The 17,543-nt window shown below is 44.9% G+C and overlaps 1 protein-coding gene across 6 annotated transcripts in view; it reads left to right on the top strand.

The window, feature by feature from the left end:
• Nucleotides 1-17,543, top strand: part of MCF2L (MCF.2 cell line derived transforming sequence like) — a 305,257-nt gene that overhangs the window by 184,823 nt on the left and 102,891 nt on the right. For all 6 annotated transcript variants that reach the window (XM_075336651.1, XM_075336649.1, XM_075336647.1 and 3 more), the window contains one exon: nucleotides 15,249-15,332. In XM_075336651.1, coding sequence (XP_075192766.1) covers nucleotides 15,249-15,332 — 84 coding nt within the window. The remainder of the gene's footprint in view (nucleotides 1-15,248; nucleotides 15,333-17,543) is intronic.

Here is a 17,543-nt window from a genome sequence, read left to right as displayed (position 1 = left end):
TTATTTTTTTGCTTCCTCGGATTGTTTGCAGCCTGTTACAAAGCATTTTTAATAAGCACATTTTGAGTTTTTTCTCCAGAGTTTATACAGCATGATTTATGTGGCCATTAAAGTGCAGGTAAAAACTTGCAGAACCCAAAGCATAAACTATTTTTCTGCATTAGGCCTCATTCAGATGTTTTTGTCCGGTTTTTTTTTCACGGAATCAACACAAGGTGTGCCGCCCTGGCGCAGACCGGGGTGCTCGGATCTGGGATGGTCGTGGCCCGAGGGGTCCGGACCCGGGCTCTGCTAACACTCCGATCCATGAAAGAGGATATTTACAGGGGAGAAGTTTGTGACACGAGCTGTGGGTTGCGGTTAGGGGAGTGCCGCCACTGCTGATGGGAGTACTGGGGCAGATGGTGTGGATCAGCAAGGTGTCAGACCCTCCGCAGGTAGGGAAGGCCCTGGCCTCTGGGGTTTTGGTGGGATTATTGGGAGCGCTAGGTGCAGGGGAACAGAGTACTCACTGTCGGTAGTCGTGCTGGATGGAGATATAAAGCAGACACTCACAGTGAAAATAAACCAAAGTCTCTGTGCATCACAGTCACTTCAGGGGAGCCCGTCCAGGTGTCCACTCCCACCAGTGTCGTTTGATAGCCCAGACCTTTACCTCTGTGCACAATTTTTAGTGTCCGTTGTGGCCCCTTGGTGTGAAGCTGATGGGGCCCTGCTACCCATGTGTATGGCAGCTGTGCTCTTGATGGCTGGCACTTGGGATTTCAGTTGGGTTGTTTTTCTGGAAAACCCTATCCCCCGCGTTGTGCTGATGCCTTCAATCTCTGAGCTCTTGGGGAAAGTTCATAAAGAGACTATCCTCCACAGGTTAACTATCAAGGCGCCTGAAGCTCTTCCCTGATCTAGGGTCCTGTACCCCGCCGTGCTCGGTACCGGTCAGTTCTTTTGGGGTCCTGATGCTGACAGTCCTCCTAGACTATGTCCATTACACCCTCTCCAATGTCACTACCACCAGTCCCCAACTCCTGTGGTCCCAGACCACCGTCTGCGACCCAACCTTGGTCTCGCTCCCAGGAGCTACAACTCCCAGCTCCTCACTCTTTGAGGGCTACTCTCAACTCCTCTCACCTTGAGAGCTGACTCTAAACTGACTTCCTCCCTACCAACAGTCTGCCTGACCCCTAGGTGGGTGGCCCTATTCCAGCTTAGCCAATCCCACTGGTGTGTCTGACAGGTTTAATGTGAGGTGTGACTGGGATTTGTGATGCTGATGGTGCGACAGCGGTGATTGGTAACCTGGAACCATGGGGGGGTAGGCCCTGCACCCTGGGTAAGGATTGCAGTACCCTGTGGTAGTCTGAAATATTCATTATATTATAGCCGCTCTTTTACCATCAGTCCAATTGCAAATTCTTCCAATCAATTCAATGAGTCCATGTAAAAAACTGACAGCACCCGAATGCTAATGTATAGTATCCTATCTGCTGCCCATATGCAAAAGGACCGCACACTCACTAATGCACTCCAATGGAGTAGTTCACGCACACATACAAACAACCTCTCAATAGGCACTAGTCTGATCCATTTTTTTTTTTACTCCCTCTCCCATTAAACTCAAAGGATGTGTTATTAAAATGGATGCCATGCAGATACTAGCCATGTGGAATCTTTTTTTTTTTTTTTTTTTTTTTTTTTTATGGATCCATTGCAATTAACAACATAGAAAACTACTTTTGGTCTATTATTCTATTTTAAATTGTTAATGTACAGTATAAAACTAATAATCTATTTATGACATCTGGATGTCAATACTGTGAGGTAGCACGGTCGGCTGCGCAGCAGAAGACACGGGATCCAGGCATTAAGGTTCACAGCACACGGTTTAATGTCAAAACAAAAGTCCACACCAATATACATGTGCCTCTCCAGCAGAGAACTCAGTTGTGATCACTCCCTCACACCCGGCACACCTGCCCTTGTTCCTGTTTCCATTTAACCCTTCCTTCAGCCTGTAGGGAAACAGCATTAACCCTAGAGTGGATTTACTTTCTATCATGGAGTGAGCACAACCGGGGCGAGACATACCGGCCGTCATAGATAACCCCGGTCACAGTCTCACATACCCCCCCCTCAGTTCAAGCGTGCGGGGTTGAACTCCCGCCATCAAACACGGCCCGCGGGACAAGGCATCGGCGTTGCCCTGCAACCTACCGGCCCTATGTTCAACCGTAAACCGGAAGTTCTGCAGAGAAAGGAACCACCGGGTAACCCGGGCATTCCGTTCCTTGGCGGACCTCATCCAGACCAGTGGAGAGTGATCCATCACCAAGCGAAACTGCCGTCCCAGCAGGTAATAGCGTAGGGACTCCAAGGCCCACTTGATCGCCAGGCACTCCTTCTCCACTACGCTATAATTCCGCTCGGGAGGGGTGAGCTTCCTACTTAAGAAGGTGACGGGGTGTTCCTCCCCCTGAACCACCTGAGACAACACTGCCCCCAGGCCGACCTCTGAGGCGTCAGTCTGTACTATGAACTCCTTCCGGAAATCAGGGTGTACGAGAACGGGCTGTCCGCACAGGACCCCCTTCAGGGCCCGGAAGGAGTCCTCGGCCTGCGGAGTCCAGCGCACCATGACGGACTTCTTGCCTTTGAGAAGGTCCGTCAAGGGGGCTGATAGTCCCGCAAAATCCTTTACAAACCTCCTGTAGTACCCCACGATACCCAGGAAGGCCCTAACCTGCTTCGTGGTCAGGGGTCTAGGCCACTTCTGGATCGCCTCAACCTTGTTAATTTGAGGCTTAATCACTCCTTGGCCTATCACGTAGCCCAAGTAGCGGGCTTCCGTGAGTCCCAACGCACATTTCTTGGGATTGGCTGTCAATCCGGCTGTTCGAAGCGCGTCCACCACCGCTTGTACCTGTTCCAAGTGGGTCTGCCAATCGGAGCTGTAAATAATGATGTCATCAAGGTACGCTGATGCATACGCCTGGTGAGGTTCCAGCACTAAGTCCATCAACCTCTGGAACGTGGCCGGAGCACCATGTAACCCAAAAGGCAAGACAACATAGTGGAAGAGACCCTCCGGCGTAACAAAAGCGGTTTTCTCCTTGGCGGACTCCGTCAGTGGCACCTGCCAGTACCCCTTGGTCAGGTCGAGCGTGGTAAAATACCGCGCCTGTCCCAGCCTATCAATCAGCTCATCCACTCTGGGCATGGGGTAGAGATCGAACTTGGATATTTCGTTCAATCTCCTAAAGTCATTGCAGAACCTTAAGGAGCCATCGGGTTTTGGTATTAGGACAATCGGACTAGCCCATTCACTCCGGGATTTTTCGATGACCCCCAGGCGTAACATTGTCTTTACTTCCTCCGATATGGCTTGTCGTCGAGCCTCCGGTACCCGGTATGACTTCAGGCGTACCTTCAGGTGGGGCTCGGTGACAATATCATGTCGTATCAGACTGGTCCTACCGGGCAGCTCGGAGAAGACATCGGGGTTCTGCTGAACCAACCGTCTGGCCTCTCGCCTCTGAGTCTTGGTGAGGGCTTCTCCAATCCTTACTTCCGGTTCGTCCTCTCCGGAGGTCGCTGGAGCCGGAGGAGAACGACCCGAAGAGGAGGGAGATGGGGAAAAAACAGCCATCAGGCTTTCCCGTTCCTGCCACGGTTTTAATAGGTTGACATGGTATATTTGTTCAGGTTTCCGCCTACCGGGCTGCAATACTTTATAGTTAACCACCCCGACTCTTTCCTTTATCTCGTAGGGGCCTTGCCACTGAGCCAGGAATTTACTCTCCGCCGTGGGGATTAATACCAACACCCGGTCCCCGGGTTTAAAGGTCCGCACGGTGGCTTGTCTATTGTAGCGGCCGCTTTGCGCGGCCTGAGCCTCCTGTAAATGCTCCTTCACAATTGGCATGACCGCGCTTATGCGGTTCTGCATACCCAAAATGTGTTCAATCACACTTTTATGGGGGGTGGGCTCTTGCTCCCATGTTTCCTTTGCCAGGTCCAACAATCCCCGGGGATGTCGCCCGTATAACAATTCAAAAGGCGAAAACCCCGTGGATGCCTGTGGCACCTCACGGATGGCAAACATCAAATAGGGAAGCATCATATCCCAGTCTTTCCCGTCTTTTGAAATCACCCTTTTGAGCATGGTTTTCAGGGTTTTATTGAAACGCTCGACTAAACCGTCCGTTTGAGGATGATACACAGACGTACGCAACTGCTTGATCTGGAGTAGCCGGCATAGCTCTTTGGTCACTTTAGACATGAATGGGGTCCCCTGATCCGTAAGGATCTCCTTGGGCAACCCCACCCGGCAGAACACAGCAAACAACTCCCGAGCTATAAGTTTTGCTGCAGTATGTCTGAGAGGTATCGCCTCGGGATACCGGGTGGCATAGTCAACGATCACTAGGATGTGTTGGTGCCCTCGAGCGGACTTTACGAGGGGCCCCACCAGATCCATCCCTATCCGTTCAAAAGGGACTTCTATAATGGGTAACGGTACCAACGGACTGCGAAAATGGGTCAGGGGTGCGGTAAGCTGACACTCCGGGCAGGTTTCGCAGAACCGTTTTACCTCCCCAAAGACTCCGGGCCAATAGAACCTTTGCAATATTTGCTCCTGCGTTTTCTTGACCCCTAGGTGGCCACTCATCAGGTGTTTATGAGCCAAGTCGAGGACCCGCCGACGATGCGGCTGGGGTACCACCAACTGCTCTACCCCCACGCCCCGTATTTCATCTACCCGGTAGAGTAAATCCTGCTTAAGAGCGAAATGGGGGTACCTTACCTGGGCACCGGGCAGCTGTGCCACCCCGTCAATTACTGTCACCCGACTCCGGGCATGTATTAATGTAGGGTCCTGGAGTTGGGCAGTCCCAAACGTATCCGGGGACGCCTCCAACTCCGGGATGGGTTCGACCGTCTCAGCCTCTCCTGCCAATACCTCTAGGGGCGACCTATCGGGTTCACATTCTGTCCCCATCATGGGGACCCCTACGGCAGGTGTCCCGGATTCAGGATTGTAGGGCTCAGGTCCCGGACTGACCAATATCTGAGGAGACTTAGGGGGTCCCTTCCATAAAGTCCAAAAATAGGGCAGATCCCTTCCTAGGATCACGTCATAAGGAAGAGTGTTAAGAAGTCCCACCTCATGTTGCACCTGACCGCAAGGTGCTGTGATGGTGACAATCCCCGTGGGATAGTCTCGGCGGTCCCCATGTATGCAAACCACCCCCACGGTACGTCCTGTGGCCTTTACTTTAGCCCTCAAGGTGGATCGCACAAGGGTCACTAAGCTTCCGGAATCCAACAATCCTGTAACCGGACATCCATTCACCTGTATTTGGCACAAGTGGGGCTCCGTCTCTGGGGAGACCAGGTCAGCGGTACACACCACCTGAGCATACATTGAACCCCTCCGGGTAACCCCACAATCCATGGGCTCCGTGGTGAGTGGACACTGGGCTTCCATATGTCCCACCCGCTGGCACCGCCAACATCTAATGGGGACGGAAACCCCCTTGATGGGTTGTCGTTTAGGGTACAGAACCTTCCGGACCTCAGGATTGGCGGCCGCGGCCTCAGGCGGGACGGTAGGGGACTCCTGCACCGTTGTCGGCGGTGGGTCCTTGGCCCTAGGCTTGGAGGGGCCGGACCGACGGGCGGTACGCAGAGTCTCAGTGTCCCGTATCAAGTCCTGCGTAGCCACATGCCGCTCTACCAGGGACACTAATTGGTCCAGGGTACTCGGGTCACCCTGTCCTACCCACCGTTGAACGGTGACGGGTAAAGTGCGCACAAAACGATCCACTACTACCCTTTCCACCATCTGCGCCGGGCTCAGAGTGTCAGGCTGCAACCATTTTTTTACAAGATGCAACAAGTCATAGGCCTGGGAGCGTACAGGTTTGGCTTCCTCATAGAACCACTGATTTACCCGCTGAGCCCGTACATAGGTATTCACCCCCAACCGTGCCAGTATTTCGGCTTTTAGGGTCACATAGTCAATGGCGTCCTCGGTACAGAGGTCCAGGTACGCTTTTTGGGGTTCCCCCGTCAGATAGGGCGACAATACCTCAGCCCACTGGGGGGTCGGCAGCTTTTCCCGCTCGGCCACCCGCTCAAACACTGCCAGGAACGCTTCCACATCATCCCCCGGGGTCATCTTTTGCAACGCTTGTCTCACCGCTTTCCGGACGCTGCCGCCATCACCCGGTCCCGGGGTTGTTGCTGCCGGTCCAGCACGGATCGACTTGGCCAGGAGAACCATCTGTTCTTGATGTCTTTGTTCCTGCAATTGTAAGGCTTGCTGCTGACGTGCATTGGCCTGAACCAGCTGTTCTTGGTGCGATTTCAAGGATTGGAGCAGGTGTGCATTGGTCTGTTGCTGCTGTGCATTAGCTTGTTGCTGCTGTGCATTAGCCTGAGCCAAATGCTTTAGTATGTCCTCCATGGCGTCGCTGGGTTTGGGCCGTAGTATAGCCGCTTGAATCCAGGACATGTGCTACCGGGTCACCAGAAAAGGAAGCTACACCTCACCGGCTGGGATGCCCGCCGATTCTCCACCATATGTGAGGTAGCACGGTCGGCTGCGCAGCAGAAGACACGGGATCCAGGCATTAAGGTTCACAGCACACGGTTTAATGTCCAAACAAAAGTCCACACCAATATACATGTGCTTCTCCAGCAGAGAACTCAGTTGTGATCACTCCCTCACACCCGGCACACCTGCTCTTGTTCCTTTTTCCATTTAACCCTTCCTTCAGCCTGTAGGGAAACAGCATTAACCCTAGAGTGGATTTACTTTCTATCATGGAGTGAGCACAACCGGGGCGAGACATACCGGCCGTCATAGATAACCCCGGTCACAGTCTCACAATACAGATGAAAAATGTCTATTTTTCTGGATGAAAGATGGATGATTTTTCATACACTCCTCTGAACACAGCCTAAAGCTACCTTCACACAACCAATTCCATTTGTCTCCCATGTGGAATCCATTTTTCATCCTTTTTTTTTTTCTAAACCTCATTCAGACGTCCGTGAAACACAGTTTGATTATGCACCATGATGCACGGACTGGCCGCGTGTCTACTGGCCTGAACTTGATAGTCTCATAGACATATATGAGGCTGTTGAGTTCCGGCCAGAGACCCGCAGCCAGTTTGTACAACATGGATGCTGGAATAAACATTAAAGGGGTTGTCCTGGGGGAAAAAAGATCACCTATTGCTAGAGTAGATGATAACTTACTTATCAATGGCTGTCCCACCGCTGGAACCTGCACCAGTCGGCATAATGGTGACTGAGAGGGGAAAGAAATATGGTTTCTCCGCACTGCTGTAAATCCATATGATGGACCAGGATTTGATACGGTTTAATCAAAGCGTTTCAAAGTATTCCATCTACTTCATCAGGATACAACCGATTTACAACATGGCGTCAGACAGGTAGCTTTTATAGAAGAAAAGGCGCTGAAAAGAGGACGCCATCAGACTCCAGTTCTTTGCATACGTAAAGCACTCAAACACTGTTTTTTAGAAGCACGAATGCTGAACTTAATAGTTCACGTCCGCTCATCTCTAATGCAGATAAAAAACAGACATATCTCTGTGATTTTTTTATTCAAACGCACAAACTGGGGAAAAACACAAGATGTGAACAACCACATAGACAATAATGTGTACGTGATCTGTCTGAGAAAACCATGGATAGAACACTTACGTGAAAATCATATATATGAAGCCATATGCCCCTGGGCAGCATTCATCGGTTACCGCCATTAGAGCTGAAATTCCTCTGCTTTTTATTGTCTTTATACAGTTATCAGATTTTAATAAAAGTAATCATGTCGCTGCATTATTAGAGCGCCACAAGCTTTATAATGGTTTCCAATAGAAACCAGCAGACTTGTGAATGCCGCCTAACACTTCTTGTAGATTATGTCTATTTATAACCTGTAACTTTGTTGTTAGAGGTGCGCAGGCACATCGTCATCGCCAGTGCTTCAAAATTCAACTTTGCTTATGAGGAACAATGTAAATATAAAATCATCCTCTCACTTCATTTCCATTATGATATATCAAAGTATCCTGCCCTTTTTTATTTTATTATTTTTTTCAAGCTATAAACTAGTAACATACTACAAAATGTTTCTGATACACTGGGTGCAGGGACCTTTCACCAGTATGAGCATGTTAATCTGGCCACATTAGTGGCTACAGTATTGAATGAAATGTTTTTGTTTTTTAATTTCCCTCCCCTATTTTGGTGATATTAAATTGTATTGTTAAGTTATAATTTATGTTAATTCCAAGGAGTTGTTGGCAGAGATTCTTCTCTGGGAGCAGTTACTTTTTCTCCTGCATGACATTGACCAATTATAAACAAGAGACTTTATGCAGGGGATAAAAAGGAACACACCCAAAGATAATGTCAGGCCCAGCTTTCTCTGGGGGAAACATGTAATGACATGAAGCTATGCTGCAGTAGAGCAAAACTGTGTATCATTACAAACACTTCTACAACTGCTGCACTCATTTTATGTCAGTCAGTGTGGGGGAAGGAGTAGAGCAGAGCTGACAGTGCCATGAGATGAGAGCTGCAGATGCCGAAGTACTTTAATGTTACACAGCTCTCCTCTCCTATACCGCTTTATAATCACATTAGATGCCAGAAGCTAAATCAGTGAGGTGAGCCGTGCTGTGTGTTATTACATGTCTCAACTAGAGACAGTGGAGTCTGATATTCTCAGGTCGCTTTTTTTTGTATTTTTTCTCCTGCATGCTGCTTCAAACAGGGGAAAAAGATAACGCCCCCTAGAAAAGAATCTCTGCTAACACCCCCTTGGTCTCTCAGAAATAAAAATCTAAACTTGCAAGCTAATATCTCTGCAATGGAGATGAGTTTTTCTCAGCTCTAAAGCCATTACTCCCAGTGAAAAATGCTCAAGCTGGTAAAGGTCCCTGATAAGGGATTACACAAAGACCCCGTTCACAAGTCCACATAGAAACATGTACGTGTGGCACGGTCTGTTGTAACCATCGGTGTTCATTTTCATCACCCATCCCTGTGAATATTTTTAAAAAATTGTGTCATCTGTGCTTTTCTGGTATACAGTAGCTAAAGAAATAAAGATACTACAAAGCTTCTATACTTTCAGTGTTAAACTCATACAGCTCTCGGAGGACACACGGATGCCATCCATGTGCTATATGTCGTTTTTATGGACTCATAGACTTGTATTGGCCCTTGTCATCTATGCTGCTGAAAAAAATGTCTCCGTGTAGTTTACAAGGACGCACGGTCCAAGTGAAAACACAGACATTTGAAGATCACTATAAGTTATATAATGGGTACATGTGGTATCTATGGAAAAAAAAGATATGCCACTTGTCCCGGAAATCTGGCCTTGTGAAGGAGGACTAAATATAAGGATTCATTTCTTGATGCCTGTGGTCATGTTGTATGTGAGCTATGAAATACATATAGTGTGTACTTAATAGATACTGCTTATGCAATCGTTCAGCAAACATTGGTGTGTTTCCCTACCCGTAGCTCTTTGACACATTTGTACATTACCTTGTGATTCAGGCATTTACTTACACCAGTACAGGAGAATTCTGTCTCAAATTGTAGCATAATATGGTTTACATGACATGCTGCAAAGTTTTTCTAGATTTTAGGCATTGTTCACACCCTAGAAAAAGGGAGTGTGGGTGGACGAAGTCAGAAAATGCACCAAATTTATAAGAATATTGCAGCATATATACGGAAGCCATGAAATGTAGAAGAATTACAGAGCAAAAAGCCAAGTACTGTATTAGGCAAGATTTCCCTCTTTAGGGTATGTGCGCACGTTGCTTTTTACCTGCTTTTTACCTGCTTTTTTGCTGCTTTTTCTTCTGCGCTGTTTAATGCCAAAATGGATGTGTTCTTCTATTCAAGCAAAGTCTATGGGAATTTGGGTTTCTTGTTCACACTATGTTGTTCAAAATGCTGCCTCTTTGTGGCAGAACTTTGGTCAAAAACTCAGCTTTGCAGTGCAAAACCCAAATGGCAAAAACAATTGACATGTTGCTTCTTTGAAAAGCTGAGTTTTTGACCAAAGTTCTGCCTCAAAAAGGCAGCATTTTGAACAACATAGTGTGAACAAGAAACCCAAATTCCCATAGACTTTGCTTGAATAGAAGAACACATCCATTTTGGCATTAAACAGCGCAGAAGAAAAAGCAGCAAAAAAGCAGGTAAAAAGCAGGTAAAAAGCAACGTGCGCACATACCCTTAAGCTTCCATTCCTTACTGGTTTCAACGGTTGGCGTCACTGAAGGCTGAGACGGGAACAACCATCTTTCTGAGTGCAGGACTTTGAAAATATCAAGGAGGCTGCGCAGCTTCTGTCACTCCCAGGCAAGTAAATGGGAGTAATGTAGTATTGTGAGCAACAGTGTTATTAGTAATTCCTGAGTTTTGGAATGAATGGAAATAACTGTTTAATGGACTCATAGAGGTAAACAGACGGATTAGCAAGTTCTAGAGATTATGGGATAGAGATGTAAAGGGTTAACTCGATTTGCTAAATAAGAAGCCTTGGAGTGCTAAACATGACTGTGCAGTGCTACCTTCACTGTCACAGAAGCCTGTGTAATAGCCGGGGACAGCTGTCGCTGTATATTTGTGAGAGGACTGTTCTTCTGAATTTCACTGAACCATTGCTCTGTATGATTTTGCACAGTCGCTTTTTACTATTAACTCTTTTTACCTTTTTGTTATGTGAAATAACATTTTATGGAATTTTTAATGATTATATAAGTTTTGTCATATTTGTTTAGCTCATGTAATAATGTGGACTCGCCCGTACACTGATGTACTGTAATAAGTAAATACAGTGGAATCTTGGATTAAGAGCATAATTGGTTCCAGGAGTGCGCTCTTAAACCAAGTTACTCTTATATCAAAGCAAATTTTCCCATAGGAAGTAATTGAAACGCAGACAATTCATACCACAACCCAAAAATATTTACTGTATTTATACAAATGTATTATAGTAATGCAAAATAATGTACTGCATTCATGTAACATTATTAGAGTACACTAATACAAAATACAGTACAGTAAAAAACATATAAAACAAATTAAACTGCACGTTAGCTTACAATAAAATTGTTGGTGTGCGAGGTACAATACAAGCAATGTGCTGTACTGGTTATCACAAAGAAAGTACAATACTGTATCCACAAATGCAAATCGATAGACATGCTATATTTATATACTGTACTGTACAATGGTATGTTGTGTACAGTATACAGTAAATATGTACAGAAAGTTACCTCCAGAGCGGGTCAGAGCACGGTGAAAGGATAGAACCAGAAGTGTGCACGGTGAGTATTTGCTCTTATTGCAAAGCATTGTTCTTAAACCAAGTTACAAATTTGTTAAAAGCTTTGCTTGTCTTGTAAAACGCTCTCAAACCAAGTTACTCTTAAACCAAGGTTCCACTTTATATAGATAAGGTTTTTCATTCCTTTGGGGTAAAGAACTGTTTTTAGGCTTTTCTGTATAACCAGACCCCACTAAGGTCAGACTTGGGTAACCTAAGAAGTACGGTACTTTGAGGTTCACTCTTTAAATCAACGGTTTTATCCCAGCAGCAAGTGATCTACTCTGTTCTTTGCTGCTGAGTTTAAAGAGATATTCCTCTTACTAGGTCATTCTATAATCTTTTGATAGGTGGTGGTTCAATTTTTGGGACCATGTAGATCCCTAAAATAAATGGCTTTTTTTCCTTACCATGTACTGTGCCAGTAACTGTAGAGCAATTAATATGGGTTATTGTAAGCAAATAAGCGATAATAACAACTCTCAATTGCAGTCATCAGCTCATGTAAATCTGCTGCCGATCAGCAAAACACCTTTTCGTTGGTAAATTAGTTTGTTCATTTAGGGCATTAAAGGATTATTTCAATCTTCAAGATCCTATCCCAATATGTAGTAGGCGTAATAATAATAATATTAGAAAATCCTCCAATTAGAAATGTAGTATAATTCTCCTGATTTAGCCAAGTCTCTTACCTCATGTGCAGGGCTTTGCAGCTTAGGTATCCATGGTTACGTCCACTCATATAGTGACAATTTTTTGTGTTCATAACCATAAATGCCAAAGTTGCAATGTCTGCTCATGAGATAAGAGAACAGGAGAACTATACCACATGTGAGCAAAATACACTCATTCTATGTCATTGAAACTCCAAATTAGTAAGATTTGTTTCACGAGCACTCGAGAAAATCATTGCAGCACACACTCTTTGTAGTGTACTGAAAGTTTCTGCTTTACTACATCATATGACCAGTTTATATAGTATCCCAAACAAAGAAATAACTCCTCAGAACTATGCACCAATAAGAGTCGCTGGCGTGTATATAGAACTGTGAAACTTTCCCACCCATCAGTGTTAGCTGAGCCCTATGACATCATTCAGTTATAAGACCAGATGGTTTCTATATGAACAAAATGGATTGTATTCTCTCACTACATTTTTAGTTTGAGGTATTTGCTAATATTTTTATTACACCTACTACATAAGGAGATAGGATGTTGGAGATGGGAATAGCCCTTTAAGTCATTGTTGTCAGCAGCACATGGCCATATAAACATGGAGTGTATTATTGACAACATGCATGCTGTATGGGGGCAGAATATTTAGAAGTATTCTTTCTTATTACATTTTCTATCCTTCCATTAGAACAGACTAGCAAGCCTTGTTTGTTTAGGAGTAGGAGCAGACATTTGTCCTGTGGAAATAACCGCGGTGTTTCTCCTGGGTCACCGCATTGGCCTTGCCTGGTTCCGTGACCCCGGCGGTGCCAATAAAGCTGTGGATGGGGATCATTGGAGTAGTTGTTCATGACGCCACCTGTGGTGTGCGGCCAATTATTAGCCGCCACTGCGGGACTTCTCTGGTCTGGGGCATATGGTGACGCATCTCGGGTGTTGCAACTTGGCCCCAGGGAGGATGATGGGGTTGATAGTTGCCTATGGCGAAGGGGTGTGAGGTTGCGAGCGCTGGCAGTGATGGGACAACACAGAGGGTGCAGTTCAAGTTCTTTTACTCACTAGAAGCACACTGGCTTTGGAGGACCGAGCTATGCTGTGATGAGCTTCAGCCGCTCCCGGACACTTCGGAGGTCGAGGCCCTCTGTGCATCATCTTTCAACGGTTTCCCTCCACCCCAGCTCGTGGGCCGTGGAACGGATCACCAGTGCCTTCTGCACTCCCCACAAACCTTGGGATCCCCCTTCTTTCCTAAGAACCCGGGTCGAGCTTCCAGCTGCAGGCCACAGGCCCCGAACTGTCCATGTCTTTGCTTGTTCCCGAGTCTCTCCAGACGCCTGCTGCGTCTCTTCTCGACTGACTTGTGTGTGAGATGGCTACTAACTCCCCTGTTGGTGCCGCCCCTCCCAGGTTGCTGAATTAGTGGGCAAGAGGTCCCATACCTCATGATGGCCACCCCAGCACCTACCCTAGCCCAGTCCCAGTGGAAGAGCTCTCGTGTTTTTGTGTTGGATGAGTGAATTTAGTGTTGATTACTGGTGATGACCTCTTCCGTATCCGAGATGAATACTGCACCTCGTATGAGGTGCAGTACCCTGTCGTGCCTGAAGCCGCAGGGGTGCCACAAAAGCACCACTGTGTCTTGAAAGCTGAAGGTAAAGTATTTCTTAACCCTTTCATTCTGAGGATCAGTAGGGGTCCTGTCATTTGGATTTTCATTGCTCTCCAACTGGAAAAACCTATTGTGGAAAAAGTGGTACCGGTGCCATTAGTGTTTTGAATCGGTGTGGATAATTTTGGCTAAGGATTTCCATGACGTTGAGCTTGGTCTTAGGTTGTCCATTACAAGGAGTGAAATATATCTGTTTCTCCAATTAATGTTTTATTTCTTTTCTACTTTTTAAATCATAGTAGCATTCATAATGAAATACGAACCTATATTTTCCCTATTTTGCATTAATGTTTATTTAGTCTTTAGTGAGAATGTTCCAATATTTTTCTCCGCCATTCCCTGTATGTCCTGCAGTGTTTTTCTAAAGATAGGCAGATGCGATGACCACAGGGTCATGTTACATAACACAAAAACGTGACCACTAAGCAAACTGAATTCTTTAGATTTTCATCTTTATCTCATGACACATTTGAATTGTTTCAGTATTTATCCTACTAAATGCTATGAAAATGCTGCTACAAAGTTTGCACAATTATATTAGCAGTTGTCATTTCATTCTATCTGAAAATGCTTTTTTTGTAAAGAACTTAAAGTTTGTAGCTGAAAAACATAAGGATGCACAATCAGTACAGACTGTCTTTAAATGATATTTATTCCTTTGCACAGAATTTCCTTTTATAATTGATTTGCATCCTAAATACTTAAATAAGTGACTTTCTAAGTAATGTTCATTAAAATTTCCCACTATTGTTTGCTGTACAACTGTGTAACTCCTTTCTATAGCTGTTTGTCCTGCTGTTTCTGACATAGATCCTGCTGCCTTCTCTCAATGTTGAACATAAAAAATTTTTTACAATTTTGACCTGTTGTTATTTATTTATCTGCCATACGGTTCCAGAGATAATGTCATTTCGTGTAATTTTTATGGTCATTATTAAGGGGGTGTTGCTTATAGGATTCTCTGGGGAAGTATCTTTAGGCTGTTCTGCATTATAATATGATGAGCAACGTTCCGTTGCCAAAGACCATAAAGATTAGCATGGAATGAAAAGACACATCTCTGGATGGAACCATTTGACAGATTAAAAAAATGAAAATGGAATACTCAGTGGCACTTTTAATAAGAGCAAAAACAAGATACTTTTGACCTGGTAACAGGTCATCTTAGAAAGAGGTTAGGACAGCATTCTGTTTTACTATTGCTTATCTATCAAAAAGAGAGCAGAAACAGGAGTTTGTAAACTTCTTTGCTAGCACAATCCATAAGCTCAATAAGGTCTAATAACATTTTTGTGAATCATACCACCCTGGGTGAAGTGTGCAAGTCCAACGTTGCCTCCAATTGGAATGGTCTTCAGCTTGACCTTTGGGAACCATTTTTGTGCCATAACCAAGCATTTGAAAACTTTCTACATTTTTCTTCAAGAAAAAAATCTAAATCATGAACTTTGAAGTTAGTTATTGGATTTATTTGCGCGATGATTTAATGGCTGTTTTCTTGCTATCTTCCAGATGACATCATGCATCAGGACACCTTCCCCGTGTGTGCAGCTGATATTGAGGATCAGCTGAAGAAGCAGTTTGCATACTTGTCAGGTGAGCACATAAGCCACATCAGAGCAGTCCATGTTACGGCACGTTTCATATATGAATAACTCAATGATCTGTTCCCTGATAATGCTGTCTACAGCAAACTTCGGAAACTGCTGCGGTTCCAAGACAAACAAGATGTTAGATCACTGGATTTAAAAAATAATAAAAAAAAAATGAATATAGACTTTTGTATATTTCTCTGTGGCTTTTTATGAATGAAGAGTCAATATTGGTACAGGAGCCACAAGTGCATTTCTCCATGTCATTGACAACTGGCACTTCAGCATGCTGCTGGTCTCGCACTAACTAGATGTCATCACTGATGTCCATACTTATGCCCACCAAGACTAATGCTGTAATCTAACCTGCAGACATGATTTCCACAAGCCTAGCAGAAAGGTTCCCATAAATTAACCTTTTCACCCCCGGGTGATTTTCCGCTTTTTTTGCGCTCCTATTTCCGAGAGCCCTATCTTTTTTTATTTTTCTGTTAATCTTGCCATATGAGGGATTATTTTTTGCAGGATGAGTTGTACTTTTGAATGAAAGCTTTAGGTTTACCATATACTGTACTGGAAAACGCGGAAAAAAATTCCAAGTGCGGTGAAATTGCAAAAAAAGTGCAATTGCATGATTGTTTTTGGGTTGTTTTATTCGCCGTTTTCACTATATGGTAAAACTAACATGTCATGATGAAGCCTCAGGTCGCTACGAGTTCGAAGATACCAAACAATGTATACTTTTATCTAAGGGATTAAAAAAATGTAGTTTGTCCAAAAAAAGAGTAGCGCTTTTGGTGCCATTTTCTAAGACCTTTAGCATTCTAATATTTCAAGATCTGGGGCTCAGTGATGGCTTATTTTTTGCATCTTGAACTGACGTTTTTAATGGTACCATTTTTGTGCAGATGCTAAGTTTTGATCGCCTGATATTGAATTTAAGAAAAAATTGCCAGCGACCAAAAAACATAATTTTGGCGTTTGGAATTGTTTCCTCGCCATGCCGTGTACTGATTAATTGATTTTATATTTTGATTGGGCATTTCTGAATGCGGTGATACCACATATATTTTTTATTTTTTAACTGGGTGATTTGAACACTTAGGTTTTTTTTTTATATATATATTTTTTATTTATATTACTAGTCCCCTTAGAGGACTTTATCACTGCTCTGTCTGAATGCTTGTTCATTTCTGTTGATCAGAACTTAACAGGTCTGATCAGCAGAAATGCAGCGTTCCTATGAGAACTGCCACTTTTTCGTCTCTCACAGGAAATACGACATGGTCGCGTCAATGGTCATCACATGACCCCGAGCTGCCATGGCAAGCATCGGCTGTGATCACGTCACGGGGCCTTTGATGGTGGTAGGAAGCGGCGCAATGCCGCGGCCATTTTAATTTTGCTGTCACATTTTGACAGTGCGATCTCAGTGGCAAGCAGGCGCACGTGGATCGCGGATCCACCTGTGCCTGTTAATCCCACATATCTGTGATAGGCATGTTCCCCGTCAGAACCTCACTAGTGCGCGCAGCCTCGCTCAATATAATTGTATGGAAAGGGTGTGTCCAACTAGAAGGGCCGCCGTCTAGTGGGCACGGCATTGCTCGATACATTTGTACTGAGTGAGACCACCCCCACTAGTCTGGTTCTGTCTGGGAACATGCATATCACACAATTGCGGTCACGTGATCACTGTTCCCTGCTCAGAAACTGCTGCAATCTCACAGCGCACAGTGACTCCAGACTTATCATTTTAGACCTTACAACCCCTTTAAAGGGGTTGTCTCATATACCTGTCTTTGGAAGTGCTCTTGAAGATTGACAGTCCAGGCCACTGAAATGACAGATCTGAACTATGCACTTTAGTATAGGAGGAGTACAGAGACGCTGAGGCTGGTGGGATCCAGCCATATTTAGAGCCTGCAGGAGTGTGTTCCTTGCTTAGACTTGCCACCTCTGAGCTAAAAATTCATCCCCCCTTGAGAGGATTTTTAGTAAGAAGTAAATTGTGAAATTGCTTTTTATAAGTTCTTTTCAATTTCACCCATTTAATAAGATGAGGCATCACCTTTATTTATGCACTTTATGCCTAAGCCATGGGCAAGTACTCTAAATGTGCTTGGTCTAGACATATTTTGGTTGTTCTTCCATGTAGTAAATTTTACAGTGGACATATTTTGGATGTTTGTTCCAACTTGTTCACTCATTTTTG

Source organism: Anomaloglossus baeobatrachus, chromosome 2, assembly GCF_048569485.1.
Source record: "Anomaloglossus baeobatrachus isolate aAnoBae1 chromosome 2, aAnoBae1.hap1, whole genome shotgun sequence".
Classification (NCBI taxonomy): domain Eukaryota; kingdom Metazoa; phylum Chordata; class Amphibia; order Anura; family Aromobatidae; genus Anomaloglossus; species Anomaloglossus baeobatrachus.
The sequence above is the reverse complement of the archived record's forward strand: the minus strand, read 5'-3'. Positions and strand labels throughout refer to the sequence as shown.